This window comes from Hyperoodon ampullatus, assembly GCF_949752795.1.
Source record: "Hyperoodon ampullatus genome assembly, chromosome: 4".
Lineage (NCBI taxonomy): Eukaryota > Metazoa > Chordata > Mammalia > Artiodactyla > Ziphiidae > Hyperoodon > Hyperoodon ampullatus.
In genome coordinates this window covers 113,945,132-113,969,351 of record NC_136917.1, presented here as the reverse complement: position 1 = coordinate 113,969,351, position 24,220 = coordinate 113,945,132, and the positions used below count along the sequence as shown (strand labels likewise).

Sequence of the window (24,220 nt, the reverse complement as noted above, 5' to 3'; positions counted from 1 at the left end):
CACAAAGCACCGAGCTGATCTCCCTGTGCTATGCAGCTGCTTCCCACTAGCTATCTATTTTACATTTGGTAGTGTACATATGTCCATGCCACTCTCTCACTTGGCCCCAGCTTACCCTTCCCCCTCCCAGTGTCCTCAAGTCCCTTCTTTACATCTGCGTCTTTATTCCTGTCCTGCCCCTAGGTTCTTCAGAACCTTTTTTTTTTTTTTTAGATTCCATACATATGTGTTAGCATACGGTATCTGTTTTTCTCTTTCTGACTTACTTCACTCTGTATGATAAGTCTCTAGGTCCATCCACCTCACTACAAATAACTCAATTATATTTACATGGAAACAAGCACATAAATAGTGCTTAATAAGTATCTACTAAATTAATCATAAGTAAACTTTGCAAATACTATAAGATTACATGTGCAGTCTAGACTCCTCCCATTAATTAGAATCTTAGAAAGGATGGTTTATCAAGTTATTTAAATCCAATATTAATTAATTTATCTTAGTTCCTAAGTTGGCAATAAGTGTACAAGTGTTTTGATTTTAATTTACCCAAGTTAGTCAAATTCACTTTATGATGCCTATTCATTTTGGCAGCAAAATTCAGATATTTCAATATCTGAAATATGTAATGTACTTACTATCTAACAAAAAAATGAACTGTACTTTAAAATGTATCTAAAAAGTAGGTTTAAAGTACATATCTTTAAAATTCTATAATATAAATTATTCTAATAAAAAAGTTAAGATGATAGGAAAATAATTCATTTTGTATATAGAAATGTGTACTCCAGAAACTGTATAACATATACTTCAGTGTACTTTTCCAGATTTTGAACATACAAATGCAAGATTATTTAAACTACTCATTTTCCTTATATGAGACACAGTAACACCCAATCTACTGCATAGTGTAAAAATAATAGCTTAGAGTCTACATCATATCAACCTTGTGCTTGTATAATACAAATGAAGTGTGACCTGGCTGATCTTATTGCTCCACTTAAAAAATTCTACCATCATTCTCAGGTCATGATTATTTTATACACTCTGTTTTTCTTGTACCGATGCAATCTTTTCATTAGAAAATGCCTTGTTTTTCAAACTATAAATACTTAAGTACTGACTATAAAACTGCTAATGACATGTGGTTCACTCGGTATATTCTGGCTATAAAGCATTACAAGACACCGTTACAGAACTCTGATGTAAGGACGGAAAAGAGAAAGAGAATTTTCAAGTATGTCACCAGTTACAAATTGAAAAGTCTGCATGGAAAGTAGGGAAAACTGAGACTAATGTTTTCATTTGACTGATAACATTCCGTATATTTTAAGGTTTTAAAAATATTTACAGATTATGATATAAAGCTATAATTTAGAAATAATAACTGAGAGATCTGATTTACCCTTCCTACCTTAATGAAACAGAAAATCAGGGGCAAAAAATGAAAAAGAAGTTTTCATATGTTGGACAACAGGCAGCACATTACTGTGAGCCCTGAGAGAGGGAAAAAAATCAAGGTGAGCCTTCAACTGAGGGTGAGTCTACCAGGAAAGGAAGGCAACTCAAACAGAATCCAGAAGACTCACTGTGCTGAGGAGACAGTGATCAAAGTTCACAGAGGCCAAGGTTGCTAGAATTTGCAGAGCAGAATAACAAAGAGGAGGGCACTTCAGCGAGAGAGAGGGAGAATGCATTCTGGGGAGAAGTACCATCATACTGTGGGCTAAGCACTGTCATGCACATGAGTAAGATGAAGCTACCTGCGGCCAGACCAAAAAACAATGGAAAGAAGTAGGCAGAACAGGTCTCAAAGATCACAAAAAGCTAGGAAAAGTTCATATTCCCACAAGCCAGAGAGAAAGTATCTCACAAATACATGTATCATTGAGCAGAATCCTAAGAAGGGCACTGCTTTAATAGTGGGATTACATTAGTCTAGACTAAAGGTGTTTCCATATCCCCTACTAAAGATTAAAAGTATGCTTTGAAAGAATCAAGTGATTCCATATAACTTAATTGTGCATCACAAGAAAACCCAACACAATTTAAACAAAAATCACGACAATATGAATCATAATTACTCTTCAAGTAATCTCTACCCACATCTGTCAAACTCCTGAACCATGCAAGCTCAGAATAGACTCAAAGCAGCTCAGCAAAAGACAAAAAATATGAGACTGAAGCTGCCTAAGCAACAGAATTTGCAATTTGAACCCTGTCAAAATAACTGCTTTCTAAAACAAAAGCACCACCTATGGAGTAAATATAAAAGAATACAGGATCAACATAATTTAATATTCATAATGTCAAAAGGTACAACTCAAATTACCCAATATATGAAAAACTAAAAAAATGGAACATATGCACACAAGAAAAGGAAATTAACTAAATGAAAGCCTGAGAAAAACATACTAGAACTAGCAGGCGAGGATTTTAGAGCTACTATTACACTTAAGTAAAAGAAAATGTGCTTTCCATTAATAAAGAATAGAGGAAATCTCAGCAAAGAAACAGAAAGGATAAAAAAAGGGACAAACTGAAATTCTAAAATGAAAAAATACAATTTCTAAAATAAAAATGAATGTACTCAATCAAATGGGGAGGACAGAAGAACGAGTAAGCAAACTTGAAAACAGGTGACTAAAGACTACCTAATGTAAACAACACACACACAAAAGATCTAAAAAAACAAACAACGTTTCATACATTGTCAGATAAAAATAAAACAATATAACATATATGTAATTTCAATACCAGAAAGAGAAAGGAGAAGGGGGCAAATACTATCTGAAGAAAGAATGGCCCAGGGCTTCCCTCATGGCACAGTGGTTAAGAATCCACCTGCCGGGCTTCCCTGGTGGCGCAGTGGTTGAGAGTCCGCCTGCCAATGCAGGGGATATGGGTTCGTGCCCCGGTCTGGGAAGATCCCACATGCCGCGGAGCAGCTGAGCCTCTGAGCCATGGCCGCTGAGCCTGCGCGTCCGGAGCCTGTGCTCCGCAAAGGGAGAGGCCACAACAGTGAGAGGCCCACGTACCGCAAAAAAAAAAAAAAAGAATCCACCTGCCAATGCAGGGGACATGGGTCAAGCCCTGGTCCAGGAAGATACCACATGCTGTGGAGCAACTAAGCCTGTGCGCCACAACTACTGAGCTCGCGCTCTAGAGTCTGCGAGCCACAACTACTGAGCTCGTGTGCCACAACTACTGAAGCCTGCGTGCCTGGAGCCCATGCTCTGCAACAAGAGAAGTCACCCAATGAGAAGCCTGCACACCGCATCAAAGAGTAGCCCCCGCTCGCCGCAACTAGAGAAAAGCCTGTGTGCAGCAACAAAGACCCAATGCAGCCAAAAATAAAAATTAAAAAATTTATAGAAAGAAAAAAAAGAAAAGAAATAATGGCCCCAAATTTCCTACTTTTGATCAAAGACAGTAATTTTTAGAACTAAGATGCTCAACACACACAAAACCAAATGAACAGGAATAAGATCACACCAAGGTACACCAAAGTCAAACTACCAAAAGCCAAAGATGGAGTAAAACATGAAAGTGTCAAGAGAAAAATGACAAATTACATGGGCAGATGAATGATCCAATTAACAGGGACTTTACATAAGAAGTTATGGAGGGCAGAAGAGTCTTCAAAGCATCTTTAAAATGCTGAAACAAAAAGAAACTATTAATCCAGAAGTCTATGACCAATGAAATAATTCTTTAGAAATGAAGGTAAAATGCAAACATTTTCAGATAAAAGTAAGAGAATTCATCACTAGCAGACCTCCATTATAGAAAAAGCCAACAAAAGTTTTTAAGGCAGGAGGATCATGATACTGATAGAAATTTGGATCCTTAGAACTCAAAGGGAACACTGGACATGATAAATATCTTAATAAATGATAAATACTCTTTTCTGTTTTTCCTTTTTTTTTTTTTGCGGTACGCGGGCCTCTCACTGTTGTGGCCTCTCCCGTTGCAGAGCACAGGCTCCGGACACGCAGGCTCAGCGGCCATGGCTCACGGGCCCAGCCGCTCCACGGCATGTGGGATCCTCCCGGACCGGGGCACGAACCCGTGTCCCCTGCATCGGCAGGCGGACTCTCAACCACTGCACCACCAGGGAAGCCCTGTTTTTCCTTTTAATTTCTTTATGTCATAAGTATTGATATTTAAAGGAAAAATTGTACTGCCTTATGATGCTTGCTTGCTTATTTTTTATTTATTTGTTTGTTTGTTTATGGCTGTGTTGGGTATTCTCTGCTACAGGCGGGCTTTCTCTAGTTGTGGTGCACAGGCTTCTCATTGTGGTGGCTTCTCTCGTTGTGGAGCATGGGCTCTAGGCACACAGGCTTCAGTAGTTGTGGCATGCGGGCTCAGCAGCTGTGGCTCGCGGGCTCTAGAGCGCAGGCTCAGTAGCTGTGAGCTTGGCTCGCATGGGCTTAGTTGTTCCACAGCATGTGGGATCTTCATGGACCAGGGCTCGAACCCGTGTCCCCTGCACAGGCAGGTGGATTCTTAACCACTGCACCACCAGGGAAGTCCCTTATGATGCTTTTAACTTATATAAATCTGATAATAACTAAAACATAAAATAAGAGATATGGATGTATACAGTTGCAAGATTTCTATATTTTATGTGAAGAAGTGCAACATTAACTATAATCCAACTGTGAAAAGTTAAGAATGGATACAGCCAACACTTAAAAAAACTGCAAAGAAGTACAGGTTAAAAATAAAAACAGGAAAATTTTAAGTGTGATTTCCTCTATAAAAAAGAGGAAAAGAAGAAGAGAGGAACAAAAATAAAGGGGACGAACTTAAAAAAAGAAATCATGTAATACTACACTCAAATCCAACCACATCAAGTGTTAACAGAATAAACACTCCAATTAAAAGGCAGAGACTGATAGAATGGGTGGGAAAAACATGGAACTAGATGCTGTCAATAAGAGACACAAATAGATATGAAGACACAGGCTAGGAACAAATGAATGAAAACAGGATATACCATACAAAGAGATGAGAAGGCTGGAATGACAATATTAACAACAAGAAATCAATAGACTTTAAGACAGAAAAGTATTACCAGAGAAAAAGAAAGGTTTATTTTAGGATAAAGGGGCAATTCATCAGGAACACCTGAAAAGAGCTATGCCTAATAGGAGTGCTTCAAAATATAAGCAAAAAATGACTAAATTAAAGGGAAAAATAAACAGTTCCAGGATCATGATTGGGAGATTTAAGATCCCTGTCTCAGCAACTGGTAGAACATCTAGACAAGAGGTCAGTAAAAACATTTTAAAAATCTAAACAACACATTTGCTTAAATAATATTTATAGAACATTACAACCAACAGTGGAATACACATTCTTTTTCCACTGCACGTGATATGCATACCAAAACAAACTAGATGATTAGCTATAAACAAGTCTTCATAAAATTTTAAGACAATGATGTTTCCTGACTAAAAAGGAATTATATTACAAAGCAATAACAATATAAGATAATGAGATAACCCTCCCCCAATATCTGGAAATTAAACAACATACTTCTAAATACACCATAGGTCAAAAAAGAAATCATAAAATAAGAAAATATTTTTAGGGGGATGGATGGAGTGGGAGTTTGGGGTTAGCAGATGTAAACTTTTATATATAATGAATAAACAACAAGGTCCTACTGTATAACACAGAGAACTATATTCATTGTCCTATGATAAACCATATGGAAAAGAATATTTTTAAAAAAGAATGTATATTTATGTGTGTGTGTGCATATAATTGAATCACTTTGCTGTACAGCAGTAATTAACACAACATTGTAAATCAACTATACTTCAATTAAAAAAAGAATTTAAAAAAGTACATAAAGGACTTCCCTGTGGTGTGGTGCAGTGGTTACGCACCACAGGTTATTGGTGCCTGCCAATGCAATGGACAGGGGTTTGAGCCCTGGTCCTGGAAGATCCCACATGCTGCGGAGCAACTAAGCCCACGCACCACAACTACCGAGCCTGAGCTCTAGAGCCCGTGTGCCACAACTGCTGAAGCCTGCGTGCCTAGAGCCCATGCTTCACAACAAGAGAAGCCCACGCACTGCAATGAAAAGTAGCCCCTGCTCTCCAAAGCTAAAGAAAGCCTGTGCCCAGCAACAAAGAACCAACACAACCATAAATAAATAAATAAACAAACAAATAAACTTAAAAAAAAAAGGACAGCAAGTAACAAGTATTGGTGAGGATGTGGAGAAAAGGCAACCTTTGTGCTCCATTGGTGGGATTGTAAGTTGATGCAGCCACAGTGGAAAACAGAATGTAGGTTCCTCAAAAAATTAAAAATAGAACTACCATACAATCCAGCAATCCCACTCTTAGGTAGGTATACATTCGAAGAAAACAAAAACACTAATTCAAAAAGATATTGATACATGATCCCTATATTCATTGCAGCATATTTACAATAGCTAAGATACGGAAGCAACCTAAGTATCCATCGATAGATGAATGAATAAAGAAGATGTGTGTGTACACACACACACACACACACAATGGAATATTAGCCATAAAAAGGAATGAAATCTGAAACAGCACGTATGGATCCAGAAGGTATTGTGCTAAGTGAAATAAGTCAGACAAAGAAAGATAAATACCATATGATTTCACTTATATATAAGGAATCTAAATACAAAACAAATGGACAAACAGAATAGAAAGAGACTCACAGATACAGAGAACAAACTGGTGGTTGACAGAGGGGAAAGGGGCAGGGGGCATGAGTGAAATAGGTGAGGGAGATTAAGAGGTACAAACTTCAGTTATAAAATAAATAAGTCATGTAATGTACAGCATAGGGAATATAGTCAATAATACTGTAATAACTTTGTACGGCAACAGATGGCAATTAGACTTTATTGTCAAGATCATTTTGTAATGTATAAAAATATCGAATCATGATGCTGTACACCTGAAAATAATTTTATATTGTAAGTCAATTATACTTTAATTTTTTAAAATCTAATTTGAAATGATTCTGTAGTAAAGAGTTAAAACAGTAGGCCAGAGATTGCTATCCTTAGAAAGCCTACTTATAAAGTTGGCCTTGACTGTTGTCTGGGAACTTGAACTTCAGAGGTATTGCCACCATTCCCTAACTGATAAGAGTGGTTTACATAAAAACAATATGGTTTATGCTGAACATGTGCTTACTTTCTGAGAGTCTGCAATTCTGGAATGTGCTAGGCAGTTAATGGGTACACGAGCAGCCCCCAATAAAGACTTGGGCACTGAGTCTCTTATGAACTTTCCTAGTAGACACACTTCACACATTTTGTCAGAGGTGATGCTGGAGGAATCGAATGTCACAGGGAAAATTACTGGGGAGGCTTCTTAGAAGCTTGCATCTGGTTTTCTCTGGACTTCACTTCATGCACCTCTTTCAGTACCTAATTTTTGTTGTGCGTCTTTCAGTGTAATAAGTCATAGCTATGAATCTGACTATAACCTGAGATCCTGTGGATTAGCCCAAAGAATGAGGGAACCTGTGAGTAGTCTTGGGATTCTCCCCTGACATAGATCATAGTGCAAAATTTAATAGCTAAAACTATTTAAACTTTTAGAACAAACTGGGAGAAATCTTCATAACATTAGGTTAGGCAAAGATTTATCAAGCAGATCACAAAAAAGCCTCAAGTATAACTAAGAAAACTGATAAAAATGTACTTTATCAAATCAAACGTTTATTCTTTGAAAGACATTAAGAAAACAAAAAGGCAAGCTACAGGCTAGGAAAAAATAAATAATAGTAAATAACCATCAATCTGACAAAAGGCTTGTATCAGAATATATAAAGAATTTTTATACTCTAAACAAAAAAATTAAAAATAGATTAAAGATCTGAACAGATATTTTAGAGAAGTTTTACGACTGATCAAAAAGATCATGAAAAGATGCTCAACACCACAAAGTATCAGGAAAATGCAATTAAAGGCACAGTGAAACACCATTACGCATCCACCAAAATAGTTGAAGTCAGATTCTAACAAGATCAAGTGTTGAAAGGGATATGAGCTGACTGGAACTCCACACACTGCTGGTGGGAATGCAAAGGGCACAGCCACTTTGGAAAACTACATGGTACTATTTTATAAAAACTAAACATATTCTTCCCAGACAATGCAACACATCTAAGCCTAGGTATTTACCCAAGAAAAATTAAAATATATGCCCATAAATAGGGTTTTATTCGATCCAAGTGTATTTCAATGGGTAAATTTAAAAACTGTTGGGGGCTTCCCTGGTGGCGCAGTGGTTGGGAGTCCGCCTGCCGATGCAGGGGACGCGGGTTCGTGCCCTGGTCCGGGAGGATCCCACATGCCGCGGAGCGGCTGGGCCCGTGAGCCATGGCCGCTGAGCCTGCGCGTCTGGAGCCTGTGCTCCGCAACGGGGGAGGCCACAACAGTGAGAGGCCCAATTAGCTAAAAAAAAAAAAAAAACTGTGAAATATCCATATTATAGCAAAAAAAGGAACAAAACATGAACACATGAAACAGCACAGATGAATCTCAGTAGCCTAAGTAAAAGAAGTCAACACAACAGCTTCTATACTGTATGATTTGATTTATAAAAAATTCTAGAAACGACAAAACTATACTGACAGAAAGCAGATCAGTAGTTTCATGAAGACACCATACCCGAAAATTAACCCCAAATGGATCACAGTCCTAAATATAAAAGCTAAAAATATAAAACTCTTAGAAAAAAAAAGACAAGTGTAAATCTTTGTGACCTTGAATTAAGCATCAGTTTCTTAGATAAGACATCTAAAAGCATAAGCAAAAATATATATATATATCAATAGCTGTCATCAAAATTAAAAACTTCTGTGCTTCAAAGGGCATTATCAAGAAAATAAAAAGATAACCCACAAAATAGGAGAAAAATATTTGCAAATCATACATCAGATAAGGGTCTAATATTCAGAATACATAAAAAACTGTTAAAAATACACAATAAAAAGACCAACAACCCAATTATAAAATGGGAAAAGGATCTGAATAGACATTTTTCTAAAGAAGATATACAACTGGCCAACAGATTCTCAACAATTTTCTATTAAGGAAATGTAAATCAAAATTTCAGTGAGATACCACTTCATACCCACTACAGTATACAATCTAAAAGACAGACAATTTTTCTTTAAAAAAAGGAAAGTAAGTGTTGGTGAGGATGTGGAGAAATCAGAACTCGCATACATTGCTGATGGAAATATAAAATGGTTACAGCTGCTGTGGAAAACAGTTTTGAAGTTCCTCAAAATGTTAAACACAAAGTTATTTTATGACCTAGCAATATCACTCCAAGGTATATATCCAAAAGAAATGAACACATATGTGCACACAAAAACTTCTACAGAATGTTTACAGCAACATTACTGACAAGAGGCAAAAAGTGGAAACAACCCAAATGTCCATCAACTGATGAATAAACAAAATGCAGTATATCCATACAATAGAATATTATTCAGCAAAAAACGAGCAATAGAGTAATGATACATACTACGACATGGATGAACCCTGAAAACATTATGCTATGTGAAAGAAGTCAGACACAAAAGCACATACTGTATAACTCAATTTATATGAAATGCCCAGAGTAGGCAAATCCATAGAGACAAAAAGTAAATTAATGGTTGTCTAGGGCCAGGGGGTGTTGTGGAGTAACTGCTAATGAATATAACGTTCCTTGTTGAGGTGACAAAAATGTTGTGGAATTAGATGGTGGTGATGATCGCACAATTCTGTGAATACACTACACATCACTGAATTGTACACTTTAAAAGTGAGAAGTTTGTAACATGTTAATTATGTTTTGATAATCTTTTTAAAAGATGACTGATTCTTTTTTTTTTCTTGAACATTTTATTTCCATTCAGAGCTTAGCAATTACTTTAGCTTCACATTATTGTCATAAATGATAACCAAATGGCCTAAGTAGCAAAATCATAAAACTATTATAAGCCAAGTCAATGGTATATATATAAAGTTAATAGAAAATGACAACTATCCGGGTATACATTTGTTTTGAACCTTACTAGAAATATGCCAAAATAACAAGTTTTATTAAAGAATGAGGTCCTTGGACAGAAGCGGAAGAAGAGTCATATCATCAAAAATTATTAGGAAAACTGTAGGTAAAAAGAAATCAGCCTACAATTTTAACCAAATAAAGGAGGAAAGGAGAGTACATCATCAGGGGCGATGACAGTTCAGGAAAATACATTCACCATCCATCACAAACTTTCTCACCACCTCAAGAGCTCAGCACAAGGCTCTCCAGGCATTGTTATTTTCCCACTAAGTTTCTTCATGTGGAACGTAAACCTACATTTATGGTAACAACAGGATATTATACTGCTATTTAACCTGACAGCAAAAAACAGGAAAAAAACTTATTAGGGCCAGACTGACCTCAGAACATCTCAATACCCCTGAAAATAGGGGCAAAAAAAGGAATCATTAAGAAACAGTATTCAAAGAGCACTGTATTATCTAATGTGATTTATAAAACAAGTAAAATTCAGTAATCTTTGATGGAAAAAGCCATAGTATTATTTGAAATTTAGGAATGTTTTGATGCTGATTTTTTTACTAAAGTGGTACTCCAAGCCGTTAAGTTGGAACAAGTTCCAAACTCACAGTTACTTGCATCACCTCAGTTTAATAATCCAATAAATGACAAAAAAGACAAACAATGAAAACAGCATCATATAGCACAGCAGCTTTGTTTGGCTCCCTCTGGATAAAATCTTCAGTTTTCCCATGGTTTTACCTAGAAATCCAGTTGTAGAATCAAACTGTGAATCCATTTCAGCTAATAATTTATTTTGATGTTTAACTTCATGGCCTATTTCAATGGAAAGAGGTTTTATAGCAGTTACTTTGTTTCTCAGACTTTCCGCGAGTCTCTCATTTTCTTCTTCACAGGCACTATACCCACTATTAGGATAGCCATAGTTCCCATAGTTGCCAGGAGGTACTCCTTCACCCAGGCCTGCACGCCTCATCCTGCGGGAGGAGCGGGGGAAAAGCTGATTCTTCAAAGTAAAAATAATAACCATGGGGGCTTCCCCGGTGGCGCGGTGGTAGGGAGTCCGCTTGCCGATGCGGAGCACACGGGTTCGTGCCCCGGTCCGGGGGGATCCCACATGCCGCGGAGCTACTGGGCCCGTGAGCCGTGGCCGCTGGGCCTGCGCGTCCCCTGTGCCCCGCGGTGGGAGGGGCCGCAGTGGTGAGAGGCCCGCGTGCCGCAAAAATAAAATAAAATAAATAATAATAATAACCATGTATTTAGGGTGCTTTAGCATATTTAGAAGTGAAATGCATAAAATGGGAACAGACTGGAGGGAGCAAATAGAAATGTACTGATGTAAGAATATATGAAGGGGTATAATTATTTGAAACTAGACAGTGATAACTTAAAAATGTGTATGTAAATCCTAGTGGTAGACTGTAGTAAGTTAAATATATATATTGTAGCCACTAGAGCAAGCACCTACAGAATAAAGAGGTACAGCTTCAAGAGTAATATTAATAATACTAGATTATATGTGAAAAAACTTCCCTTTATCTTTAATTTCTACTACTTATACTCCATTTCCCTCCACCTAAAACAACCTGCCCCTGATGTCACCAGGTCCTTGAAAATATTCGTCAATGGAGACTGCTGCTTCTCCCAAATTTACCAGACTGAAAAAGAGGACTAGGCTTATTTCTTGATGCTCACTGTTGCTAGCATGGGCAAATATGAAACATGTGTGCTGGCATTTTCATTCTCATGCAGATATCACCACTTCCTACTGAGTAAACACACCCTCCTCAACACTCCCAACATACCCCCAGACAATCACTACCCAACATCAGTTGAAGTTGAGTCTCATGACAGATGTGGCCATTCAATCTTCATTACAACCTTCTGTTCTTTTGAAATATAAGCCATTTGCTCAGATCAATCTCTAATTCTCTTCATTGAACTTTTCATACTACTCATCTTTCTCAATGGTTTCTACACTGGCTCATATTTTTCTTTTGCACTCTATTAGAAGTCATTAGTCCATTTGACCTAACATTAACTACCTTGGCCTCAAAGTTCTGTGAATTTCTGTTTCAAATTCCATGTACAAGGCTATACAGGGACCAGTAATTGAAGGCTCCCACCACATCCTGCCTTCTGCTCACCTCCTACTATACTGAGGCAAGGTCTATCATAATTAAGATGCTCCAGGAAGAGCACTAGATTTGGAGTTACAACACCTGGGTTCAATCCCTGCCCTGATACTGCAGGAATTTAGGTCTGTTTCACTGGACATAATGGTATCTTACAATTAAGTCCCTAGAGCAGAATTTCAACTAAACTGGCTTCTAAGAATATTCAGCAAGTTACCACCCTTCACCCAGGTGAATTAATCTCAATTTTACTTTTCATATTCTCCACCAAAATTCCAAAGCTAAGATTGTCTACTTTGTATTCTATTTCACCTATTTAAGATTATGGACATTGTAATTGTATCGAAAATCTAGTGACACAAGTATCTTATAATATGTTGTGTTTCAAAGTAACTGAAAAGTATATGATTCTTTCACAACAAAAGGAATCATGAAAATTATGAATCAAAACAGTACCTCAATATTTTTACTGGCCACATTCTTCACAACAGCAGGAAACAGTTCAGATGCATTTTTCCCTTTTGCAATCATCTGAAGAATAAAAGTGGAATATTAGGACTGAAACTTTTAAAATCAGTCATTTGAAAACAAAACATAACTTCTACATACATTAAATATTTAGAAGATAAGCTACAGAAACAAATAAGCTATAGAGTTAACAAACAACTCTTTTTCAGTCACTTTAATTTATTCCAACTATCTGCAGCAAAGAACAAACAATCTCTTGGAAATCAATATAAATACACATAGACATATTAAGGAAGAAACTAATTTAAAGACATAATATTTACAATAGTTTTCTCTGGCTAATGGTGTTGTAAACACTTTTTAAATATTTGTACTCTTCTTTATTTTCCAAGTTCTTACATTAAAGATGTAATGCTTTTGCAATGGGGGTGTGGGTGGAGAATGAATGTTATTTTAAACAAACTACAATAATTCTTTCTCCTTCGGCTTTCTTTTTATAGATTCCCCTACTTCTCCAACCATTTTTTTCAAAGTTCCCTTCACCAGGTCCTCTTCCTTTCCCCACTAAAGTTCTGTGCACCAACATCTTTTCAGGCTACACTGTTCTACAATCTCTGAAACGCCTGAGATTTCATTCACCCTCAATATGTTAACTCCTAGCTCTACAGGGATCAACTCCCCAAACTCTAGCCCTAACTCTAGGCCCTAGTTCCATTTCTCTAACTGAACATTATTAGATGTCTTTCTCATCCAAAACTTGCTATGTCTAAAACCAAACCTATTTTTCCTGATAAAATGGCATTCGTTCTAGAATCTCCTATTTCCACCAATTTTCCCAGATACCAGAAACCATGAAATTATCTTGGTCTCTCCTCACATCTACACAGTAACCAGGTCCTGTTGTGAATTCTTAGCACACTCACATTAATCCCTTTCTCCTGTTACTATCCTAGTATAGGTCAATGTCACCTACAGAGGACTTTTCCGACAATCTCCTCCTTCTGTCCATAACGTACATCACCGACAGTTTAATATGCTCAAACTACCACTTTGCACGTCAGCTCCCCCTCAAAGATCTCAAAAGCCCCTGACTGCCTAAGAGCCCAAACTATTTCATTTACTATTCAAATGACTTAATTGCATTAACATCCCTTTTAAGCTCATCAACCATTATTGTTCTACACCAATGTTATTATAAAAGTAAACTAATCTACTCACTTCTTGCACATTCTCTGGCTCCTCTATGCTGGTGCTCATATCATGCCCCCAACCCACTTCTTTTTACTTTTCTAAGTTCTACCCTTCTATCTAGAGTATCATCAAATTCTAATCATTCTCCCTTGCTAGATCCATCTCCTAACACCTAGCCCACTATGGCGTCCAATCCTAATTTCCTCTATAATTTTTTAATCTACGTTTTTCATTTAGAATTTCCTATGTGTTACCTTTTATTTCTATTTATTTCAGTTTTATGTCTACCTGTATTTCCATTTCCTTCACTCTCATTCCCAGAATATATCTTTATGTCTTTTAATAGTATGGACTTTCTTTGGTAGCCACAAAATAAAGTTTTAACTACAGGATAATTTTTTGGAAAAGGGACCTTGGGACTTCCCTGGCGGTCCAATGGTTAAGACTTCGCCTTCCAATGCAGGGGGTGCAGGTTCAATCCCTGGTCAGGGAGCTAAGATCCCACATGCCTCGGGGCCAAAAAAACAAAACATAAAGCAGCAGCACTATTGTAACAAATTCAATAAAGACTTTATAAATGGTCCACGTCAAAAACTAAGTAAATATATATATAAAGTCTAAAATACCATTTTAAGAAAAGGGATCTTTATGAATTATACATCATATCTAAGAAACTACCTTAAAAAGGTGGAAGGCATTAGTTTTATAAATTTAAAAAAATGTTTTATAAATACTATGTGACATTTTAAACAACAATAATCCCAGTTAACAATATCTCAGAAGACCTTTCTACATGACAGCTTTAGAACACTCTAATACAAACTAGTCTTTTCATTTTCTATTTCTTTACCTGTGAAATTATTTGAGTATTCTGTGAAACCTTCTGAGTATTAAAGAAGGTTCACGAAATAGTGCAACTAAAGTATCTTTATATGACTTTTACAATTTTCTCATCTGTAAAATGAGGAGAGAGGGATTAAATGTTCTCTAGGGCCCCTTCCTTCAGTCATTCAGTAATTACCTAAAGTCAGAGATCCTGTCCTATGATATCCTACTCCAAGGCTTCCCCAACTTTATTCTACAGAATGCTATTCAAAAAGATGTTAATACACAAGGGAGAAAAAAAAACCTATAGTCAAATTCATTCAACAGATATGTGACGAGAGGATACTACATGCCAGGGACTATTCTAGGCCTTGGGGATACAACCGTGAACAATATAGTCTTTACCCATCAGAGCTCACCTTTTAATGAGGGTGAGGGACAATAAACAAATATAGTATGTGAGGTGGTAACAAGGGTACTATGGAGAAAGATAAAGAACTGCAGGAGAAATGGGAAGTGCTAGGGTAGGGGTGGGAGTTCCTGTTTTATGTTTTGGTTAGTGTTTGCACAGCATATATTTTTTTATCCTTATATTTTTAATCTATCTATGCCTTTATATTAAAAGTGGGGTTTTCCAAGAGAACGTACAGTTGCATCTTGATATTTTCATCAAATATGACAGTCTCTCTTAGTTGGTGACTTTAGATCACTTGCATTTAATATAATTATTGATGTAGTTATATTCAGGTCTACCATTTTATTATCAGTTTTCTGTTTAATCCCTGTGTTTTGTTGTTCTGATTGCTGTTACCCTCATTATTTGGAAATTTTTTAGTATTTAATAATTTAACTTTTCTTTTTTATTTTAATTTTTATATTGACTATTTGGCTATATCTTTTTGTATAATTTTTATTGGTTCTTCTTCTAGAGATTACCAGATAATTACATAGATGCACAAACACAGTTGACAGATACATGTAGACAGGTAAGTCAAGATATGTCAAACCTTCCACAGTTTACTTAGAGTTAATATTTCACAAGGTCAAATAAAATGTAGAAACCTTCCAACCATATAGGCCGTTTTAATCTGACCTCCCCACTACTCTTTATGTTATAGCCATCATATATTTTATATCTACATCCATCGAAAACCTCTCAGACAATGGGATACTTAGGAGGATAAAATTAGTCCTTTATGCTTACCAGATATTTACCATTTCTATTGGTCTCCCTCAAAATCCATCACATATTTCCCTTCAGCCTGGAGAACTTCCATTAGCCTTTCATTAAAGCAGATCGGCTAGAAATACTCTACTATTTTTTTCTGCCTGAGAATGTCTCTATTCATCTTCATTCTTTCACTGGATAGAGAATTCTAGGTTAACAATTATTTTCTTTCAGTAGTCATTCAGTTTATCCTGATTGGGGTTCATTGAGTTTCTTTCATCTATAAATTTAAGTCATTCATCAGTTTGGGAAGTTTCCAGCAATAATGTCTTCAAGTATTTTTTCCACCCCAAAAAATATATGTTACATGGACATAATGTTTTGGTATCATCCAACAAGACCTGAGGCTTTGTTCATCTCTTTTCTTTTTAATCTCTATTCTAAGAATTGACTAATTTCTAGTGATCTGTCTTCAACTTTTCACTCCTTCTTCTATTATATCAATTCTGCTGTTTAGTCAACCCAAGATATTTTTATTTCAGATATGATACTAGGACTTCCCTGGCAGCCCAGTGGTTAAGATTCCATGCTGCCACTGTAGCAGGGCACAGGCTTGTTCCCTGGTCAGGGAACTAAGATCCCGCATGCCACGTTTTGTGGCCAAAAAAAAAAAAAAAAAGATATCCAGATATGACACTATACACATGACAGAAATTTCAACAAATTTCTAATGATGTGGTTCACTTGATATATCTTGGAAAACAACTATTTACCCATTAGTTACTACGTGGGGAATAAGTAGATATAGGATATCCCTTTCCCTAGCGTAACTTACCATCCAATCATAAGTGGCCCTAATATTACTCACTACTGAAGTATAAAACAAGAGAAATGTCTATGTATAAAACAAGAGAAATGTCTATTTAAGTCTTCACCCATTTTTAATTGGGCTGTTTTTAGTTATTGGGTTATATGAGTTCTTTATATATTCTGGAGTCTGTATCAGATATATGATTAAAAATATTTTCTCCCATTCTGTGGGTTGCCTTCTCACTGGTTGACAGTGTCATTTGATGCACAAAGTTTTAAATTTTGACATAGTCTAAATTATTTCTTTTGTTGCTCACCTTTTGATGTTATATCCAAGAATCCTTTGACAAATCCAGTGTCATGAAGTTTTTATCCTATGCTTTCTTCTATGAGCTTTATGGTTTTAGCTCTTACATTTAGGTCTTTCATTCATTTTTTCACTTATTATATATATTGTATGAGGTAGGGGTCTAAAAATCCATTCTCTTGCACGTGAATATCCAGTTTCCAAACACCATTTGGGGAAATTCTACCCCCACTGAATTGTCTTGCACCCTTGTTGAAAATAATTTGGCCATATAAGTGAGGGTTTTCTTTTAAGGCTCTCTATTGTGTGTATATGTCTCTCTATATGTCTGTCTTATGTTGGTATCACACATTTTGATTACTGTAGCTTTGTAGTAAGTTTTGAAATCAGAAAGTGTAAGACTTCTTTGTTCTTCTTTTTCAAGAGTGTTTTGGCCATTCAGGGTCCAGTAAGATTCCATATGATTTTAAGACAGATTTTTCTATATTTGCAAAAAACACCCCTGGGATTTTGATAGGAACTGCACTGAATATGTAGATAATTTTGGGAATACTGACATCCTAATAATATTAAATCTTCCAATCAATGAACATGGGACATCTTTCCATTTATTTGTATCTTAATTTCTTTCAGCAACATTTTAGTTTTCAAGGTATAAATCTTTTGCTTCCTTGGGTAACTAAGTATTCCTAAGTATTTTATTCTTTTTGATGTTACCATAAATGAGACTGTTTTCATAACTTCCTTTTAGGGTTGATTACTGTTACCATATAGGAACACAACTAATTTTTATGTATTAATTTTGTATCCTGCAACTTTGTTGAATTTGTTTATTAGTTCTAAAAGTTTTTTGTGGACTCTTTAGGGTTTTCTAAATATAAAAGCATGTTGTCTGTGAATGAAGATAATTTTACTTCTTTTCCAATTTGGCTGCCTTTTATTTCTTTTTCTTACCCAACTTCTGTGGCTAAAACTTCCAATACCATGTTGAATAGAAGTGGTGAAAGTGGGCATCCTTGTTTTGTTCCTGAACTTAGAGGAAAAGCTTTCAGTCTTTCACCACTGAGTACGATATTAGCTGTGAATTTTTCATATTTGGCCTTTAAAATGTTGAGGTAGTTTCCTTTTATTCCTAGTTTGTTGAGTGTTTTATCCTGAAAGGGTGTTGAATTCTGTCAAATGCTTTTTCTGTATCATTAAAATAAACTTGTTTTTTCTCCTTCATTCTGTTAATGTGGTACATTACAATGATGATTTTCATGTTATTCATGTTATTTTTAAAATACTGAATAATAATCTAGATCTAAAAATTCAGATCTAGGGACTTCCCTGGCAGTCCAGTGGTTAAGACTCCATGCTTCCAATGCAGGGGGCACGGGTTTGATCCCTGGTCAGGGAACTAAGATCCCACATGCCACACAGCATGGCTCCCTCCCAAAAAATTCAGATCTAAAAACATAATTAATGTTAAAAAGCATTAATCTTTTTTTAACTCAGCAAGATAAAGAGGAGAAATTGTACTTACTTTCTCAACAATTTCAACTAGCTTCATTTTTTACAGATATACAGATGGGGAGAAAATTCAGCATTTTTACTTTATAAATAATTACTAGTTAATTTACAAACCAGCAGTTAATTTTCAGACCCAACTGCAACTCTTAAGAATCAGCCCCCAAGAATAAATAGAGAAATAGAAAATGAACTGACCCTTGACTTCTATCCCAGAAAGTACTCTGAAGCAAAAACAGGTTCTATAGGCATTACATCACTAGTAAAAATTCAGGCCTGCTAACCAGGAACTGGTCCTGATGTATATTAGCATGGCAGAAAAAACTTGACCCTTTAAACAACTTCCAACCTAAGAACAAAAGAAGATGCCAACATCAGCCACAAGTTGAATCCTTTAAAGTATACACAGAACTGAAGCATTTTTGTTGAAGGGAGAAAGAGAACAAGGGATGGGCAATCAGTCTAGAAAGACTTAGCCCAAAATGTTCATTATAATCATTAACTCAAGACAGTAAGAATTACGCATGTTTTTATTTTCTTCTTCTTATATGGACTTTCTCAAAAATTTTCTACAACAATAACATACCATTTGAATTTGGCTTTATTTTTTTTTACAAATATTAAACAAAAATATCTAGAACTTTGAAATTACCTTTAATTTTCTTAGGGTCAATAATATCCAACCAAATACCATGTAACATATATGGCTATGAAATAATATAGATCAATAACTCTAATTAGGAATTTTAAGAATTTTATCTATCAAAGAAAGGTTCAGATTTGCTCATTATCCCAAAACTACAAAGATAAGCAAACTCATCTGAGAAAGACCTTTAATATCCAACACTTACTAAAAGAAAATACATCAAAGATTTCAATACACCAAATATTCCATTCTTTCAAGGACTCTGAAAAATCAACTCATCAGTATTTTAGCTAAAAAACTTATTACAAGTTCACTATATGAAGCAATACATTTCATATTCTTAGTTCACATTTCATCAAGCCAAGATAAAATACAAACATGTGCTTTAAACATTAGACACATATTTTTCAGAAATATCAAGAAAAATAACATATGTATGTTTCAACTTGAGTCCTGCTGTGTAATAAGTGACCACAAGATTTTGAAGTAGGTAGCTTTTCTTCCCTAAGCATGCTTTGGCATACATGAGACTTTATTCAACATATGAACCATTGGAAATATTTCCCCATGATTCTAAACAAGCCTCAGATATTACCAAAGAAAGATAATAAAATGAACTGAAACTATCATTAGGGTTTCTCTCTAGTAGATATTGCTGACAAGATGCTCTGTTGACTCGTAGGACTACCGACTATGAAAGATAGCCAGATGTGCACTGCCAGCATTTTGATATATATTAGAAAGTAATGTGTTAAAACAAATATATAACACTTAAAATTTTGGCAGATTAAAATTTAGAAATGTTTAAAGGTTTTTAACTATGAAGCTAAGGTGTTAAAACTACTCTGTAATCACGAGGTGATAAAACCCCATATTCAGGGCTCATGAAACCTAAATTATGCAGAGAAATATAAATATTGACAATTACATTTTTAAAAATCCAAGAAATTTTGAAGCCAATATAATATTCTGCTAATTGACCTCTAGCAAACTACCTCCACCCAACAGATGTTTTGAAATGATGCATACATGTGAATACATGAACATAACATTTTAAAAATAATTTTTGAAGCTCCCACATAGAAATATGGTGCTAGCTAGAAATCGAACTAAAAACTGGACAGAAGTAAAGGTGAACAAATGATTGTTATAATATTTCACTGGAAAAAATTTCAAGAAAAATAACTATTAGTTATTTCATAAAAAAAGAAATTAGCAAACAATAACTGCTAGTTTAAAAGTGAAAAGGGGAGGATATATCTTACATAACCGTTGTGCTATGAGTTTGATTTTCCATTTTCTTCTCCAAAAGTTAAGTTAGAAAAGATCTGTGATGATGAACAGTTTCTTCTGAAAGGAGACTAGGTGACTGAATTTTGGAAGCACATCTTGAATCAGACCAACCATGCTCTTACTGAATTTTTAAGTTGCTGTTAGTTTGATATTAAAGCAAAATTAAAAGATGTCTTAGTTTTCCCCATGGAACTTTAATATGTCAAAAGCCATATTGTCTAAATGTGTTTCTTAGGCAAATACTGAGTAGTGTTTTAAATTCAAATATAGGGCTTCTACTGTGAACATATAAGAATGATTAATATTCTTTTTAAAGACTTTTTTCTTTTAATCATACATTCAGGAAATATTTTAATTTCATGGTCAAAGAATGGTGATAGGTAATACCTGTTGTTTTCTTTTCTTTTCTAGTAACTAAGAGGAGATCCTTATTTTATTTGTTGTAGCAAATTCCTAAATGAAAACTGGGCAAATGGTATCGTATCTGGCCAGCTGCAACCTCCTGCATTGACCTTCCTTCCTAGGGTTTCTTTGTTGTTGGGACTCTTGATTAAGTGGCCTTGGGTTCATTTTGTAATTTTGCTAGTCATCAGCAAATTCACTTGCATGACATTATTGCCAAATGAGAACACAGTTGAATTACTGTGACTGTGGTGTAGGGTAGTGCCATGGAGAAAACTTTGTTTTCTCAACAGAAAAAAAACTTTGTTTTCTCTACAGACTACAGAAATCATGAGTGACGTATAGGTAAACCGAGAGCCACAAAGATCCATGAACCAGAAGAGAGAGTTCAGATGTAGATCAACAAACACACAGTAAACTGATTTTCACTTGAAGCTGAAATTCAGTGGGGAAAGGACAGCTTTTTAATAACAAATGGTGGAATATTTAATAACAAATAGAGGAAAATCAGACATGCATTCGGCTCTTAACCTCACACCATACATAAAAAATAATGCAAAATGGATCATAGACCTAAACATAAAAGCTAAAAACAAGAGGGGAAATCTTTGCAAACTTGGAGCAGGCCAAGATGGCTTAAATAACAACTCATGCTATGAATCTAGCTTGACCCTAATCAAAAACCTCAACAGAGAACAAAAAGAAAACTATAATCCAACATCACTTAAATACACAGAAATATATCTACTTGAACTCTGCAGGATATATTGAAACCAAGACTAGAACATTACAAATATTTCCAATAAAATCAGAAACAAGATAGTGTTGTCTTCCACCACCACTACTATTCAACATCATAGTGGAGCTTTATCCAAGCAAAGAGAGGAGAAAAACAAATGAGATAAAAATATTTGAAAATAAAATATAAATCTGTCATAACTTCTGGACAATGTAATTAAGTATCCAGAAAACCAAGCAAAGAAACCAAAAAACTACCAGATCTAAGAAGAGAGTTCACTGAGAAGGCCAAATGCCAGAAGAGAAAAGTCATTTGTTTTCCTATACACCAGTAATAATTAATTTTGAAAATATAACGAAGGGAACCATTCATAATGGCAACCAAAATTTAAAAGTACACAGGAGTGAATCTAACAAGGAATGCTTAAGAATCCTTATGATTAGAAACTATAAAATATAAATATAATGCTACTGAAAGACAGGAAAAAAGGGAGGGAAGGGAGATGGAAATACACAAATTCCACATTACCCTAATCAAATTCCAAAAACTACTTTTAACAGAACTTGACAATTTGATCCTAAAGTTTATCTGGAAGATGAAACTTTTACTTTTTATACCTCAATATTATTTGAAAATTTACAAATACGTATTTGTGCCACTTGCATAATAAAATAATTTTTTCCAGATCTATGGCGATATAACTGACATAGAACATTATGTAAGTTTAACGTGCCAACAGGTACATGAAAAGATGCTCAACATTACTAATTATCAGGGAGCTGCACATCAAATCCACAGTGAGGTTATTACCTTAAACCTGTTAGAATGTCTATCACCGAAAAGACAAGAAATAACAAGAGTTGGTGAGGATGTGGATAAACGGGAAACACTGTGCACTGCTGGTGGTAAACTGGTAATGTGAGATATATCTCACATATTTCTTATACACACACAAATACATATATCTGTATGTGTGTTGTGTGTAAAATGGGATATTATTCAGCCATGAGAAAGGAAGAAATCCTGCCATTTTTGACAACATGACTAGATTCTGAAGACATTATGTAAAGTGACAGAATAACTTTTAATTAATTACCATTTTCCTACACTTAAAAGATCAAATTCCAAATTTACCTTTATACAAACTTCCTAATGAGAGACAGTCTATAACTACTAGACTAACTACTAGTATGGCTATATTTACATTTCTTTTTTTTTAATGTTTATTTTTTATTTTTTTTCTTATTAGTCAACCATTTTATACACATCAGTGTATACATGTCAATCCCAATCTCCCAATTCATCCCACCACCACCCCCATCTCCTGATATATTTACATTTCTTTATGATGTTTATTTACATTTAAGTTACATTTATAATAGTCAAGTAGTCTAGAATATGAGAATATCAATTTTTATTTATCAGTTTGAAAGAGGAATATAGAAAAAACTACCAAATGTCTCATTTTCATATTTAGTAATTTCAATAGTATCCTCAGATTTAATGAAATAATTTACCTTAATGGAATGTAAAGCCAAAGTTTAATGAAATAATGAAGAGCACTGCCTGCTTTAAATGGATGGCAGTGCAGGACTGTAACCTGCAGGACCGCAAGCTGAAACCATGCAAAGCAATCTTGATAACCAACTGTAAAACTTATAATGGATCTGTGACTTTTTTTTTTAAGTTTTATTTATTTAATTAATTAATTAATTTATTTTTTGGTTGAGCCAGGTCTTAGCTGTGGCTCACCAGCTCCTTGGTTGTGGCATGCAAACTCTTAGTTGTGGCATGCATGTGGGATCTGGTTCCCTGACCAGGGATCGAACCCAGGCCCCCTGCATTGGGAACACGGTGTCTTATCCACTGCGCCACCAGGGAAGTCCTGGATCTGTGACTTCTAAAAATTTTGTAGAAACATTTAAAACTCTCTTATTACTGTCAGTCAGAAATGTATAGGAAAATGAAAAACGATCAAGAGTAGTTTGAATGGACTCGCCTTATTCTCATCCTTTAAAGCAGGGGCCCCCAACCAGTACTGGTCTGCGGCCTGTTAGGAACCGGGCTGCACAGCAGGAGGTGAGTGGCGGGCGAGCAAGTGAAGCTTCATCTGCCGCTCCCCATCGCTCACATTAATTACCACCTGAACCAGTGGTCCCAACCTTTTTGGCACTAGGGACGGGTTTCATGGAAGACAATTTTTCCACGGATGGGGTTGGGGGGAAAGAGATGGCTCAGGTGGTAACGTGAGCAATGGGGAGGGGCAGCCGAAGCTTAGCTCGCTCGCCTGCCTCTCAGCTCCTGCTGTGTGGCCCAGCTCCTAACAGGCCACAGGACCCCTGGCCTGAACCATTCCCCCCCATTGCTGTACCGCCTGAACCATCACCACCACACCCCACAACCCCACCCCTGTCCGTGGAAACACTGTTCTCCAAGAAACCGATCCCTGGTGCCAAAGAGGTTGGGGACCACTGATTTAAAGTACCAAGCAAGCAGGCTTCCCTGGTGGCACGGTGGTTAAGATCCACCTGCCGATGCAGGGGACACGGGTCCGAGCCCTGGTCCAGAAAGATCCTACACGCCGCGAAGCAGCTAAGCCCATGCGCCACAACTCTCAGCCTGCGCACTAGAGCCCGCGAGCCACA

The 24,220-nt window shown here is 36.0% G+C and overlaps 2 protein-coding genes across 3 annotated transcripts in view; both read right to left on the bottom strand.

The window, feature by feature from the left end:
• AP3B1 (adaptor related protein complex 3 subunit beta 1) overlaps window positions 1-24,220 on the bottom strand; it is a gene marked incomplete at both ends in the record, with an annotated part of 275,647 nt that overhangs the window by 215,130 nt on the left and 36,297 nt on the right. For both annotated transcript variants that reach the window (XM_079703244.1, XM_079703245.1), the window contains one exon: window positions 12,674-12,748. In XM_079703244.1, the coding sequence (XP_079559370.1) occupies window positions 12,674-12,748 (75 nt within the window). The remainder of the gene's footprint in view (window positions 1-12,673; window positions 12,749-24,220) is intronic.
• LOC307052842 (BET1 homolog) lies at window positions 10,702-11,058 on the bottom strand (the record flags this gene model as incomplete). The annotated part of the gene is made up of 1 exon (XM_079703985.1): window positions 10,702-11,058. The coding sequence occupies one exon, from the start codon at window positions 11,056-11,058 to the stop codon at window positions 10,702-10,704; it is 357 nt and encodes a 118-aa protein (XP_079560111.1).